The sequence below is a fragment of the Megascapheus bottae genome, chromosome 1 (genome assembly GCF_031878675.1).
Source record: "Megascapheus bottae isolate mThoBot1 chromosome 1, mThoBot2.hap1, whole genome shotgun sequence".
Lineage (NCBI taxonomy): Eukaryota > Metazoa > Chordata > Mammalia > Rodentia > Geomyidae > Megascapheus > Megascapheus bottae.
The window spans coordinates 81,202,729-81,203,899 of record NC_143509.1 but is presented as its reverse complement, the minus strand read 5'-3'; the positions used below and the strand labels follow the sequence as shown (position 1 = coordinate 81,203,899).

Here is a 1,171-nt window from a genome sequence, read left to right as displayed (position 1 = left end):
AGGCTCAAGTGGTAGAGTTCTAGCCTTGAGAAAAAAATCCAAGGACAGTGCTCAGACTCTGAGCTCAAGCCTAGGACTGGCAAAAAAAAAAAAAAAAAAAGCAGGTGATGGTTTCAATAAATATATCATTTGTATCCAGACTGTACCCAGTTCTGTCACTATGTTTCTAGGAACAAACACAATGACAGAAGGAAAGTGAAAAAAAGGAAAGAATCATAACATTAAATAAAAAATGATGGGTGCTCACTTCGGCAGCACATATACTAAAATTGGAACTATACAGAGAAGATTAGCATGGCCCCTGGGCAAGGATGACACGCAAATTCATGAAGCATTCCATATTTTTAGCTTCTTCACAGGTTCCACGAGTCATGTCCACACAGTGTGTTGCGAACACATCAACACATACAATGGGTCCACGTTCTGCAGCTGCTGCTGCCGCAGCCACTCCTGCCGTCCGCACCGTTCCCCAGTATAAATATGCTGCAGGTGTCCGCAATCCTCAGCAACATCTTAATGCACAGCCACAAGTTACCATGCAACAGCCTGCTGTCCATGTACAAAGTCAGGAACTATTGACTGCTTCCATGTTGGGATCTGCCCCCCTCAAGAGCAAAAGCAAATGTTGGGTGAAAGGCTGTTTCCACTTATCCAAGCCATGCACCCTACTCTTGCTGGTAAAATCACTGGCATGTTGTTGGAGATAGATAATTCAGAACTACTTCATATGCTTGAGTCTCCAGAGTCTCTGCGTTCTAAGGTTGATGAAGCTGTAGCTGTACTACAAGCCCACCAAGCTAAAGAGGCTGCCCAGAAAGCAGTTAACAGTACCACTGGTGTTCCAACTGTTTAAAAATTGATCAGGGATCATGAAAAGGAACTCGTGTTTCACCAAAGAAAAATATGAATATCTAAACATCGAAAAACTTAAATATTATAAAAAAATTGCAAAATATAAAATAAATTAAAAAAAAGAAAGAAAACTTTGAACCTTATGTACCGAGCAAATGTCAGGTCTAGCAAGCAGTGCTAGTCCTAGATTTCCTGATTTAAAAACAAAAACAAAAAAAATCTACAAAAACATAATAAAATATAAAAACAAATTAATGTTTTATAGACCCCGTGAAAAAGAATTTTCAGCAAAGTACAAAAATTTAAAGCATCCCTTTAA

The 1,171-nt window shown here is 39.0% G+C and overlaps 1 protein-coding gene and 1 non-coding gene across 2 annotated transcripts; both read left to right on the top strand.

Annotated features, from left to right (window-relative positions):
- Window positions 1–239: 239 nt before the first annotated feature.
- On the top strand, window positions 240–346 carry LOC150069531 (U6 spliceosomal RNA). Its single transcript, XR_016538587.1, has one exon. It is a non-coding gene; the product is annotated as a U6 spliceosomal RNA (small nuclear RNA).
- On the top strand, window positions 312–858 carry LOC150069530 (polyadenylate-binding protein 1). Its single transcript, XM_090331116.1, is given in 2 exon segments — window positions 312–597; window positions 600–858. Coding segments are annotated over 2 exon segments (540 nt in total). The 3' UTR covers window positions 854–858.
- The last annotated feature ends 313 nt before the right edge of the window (window positions 859–1,171 follow it).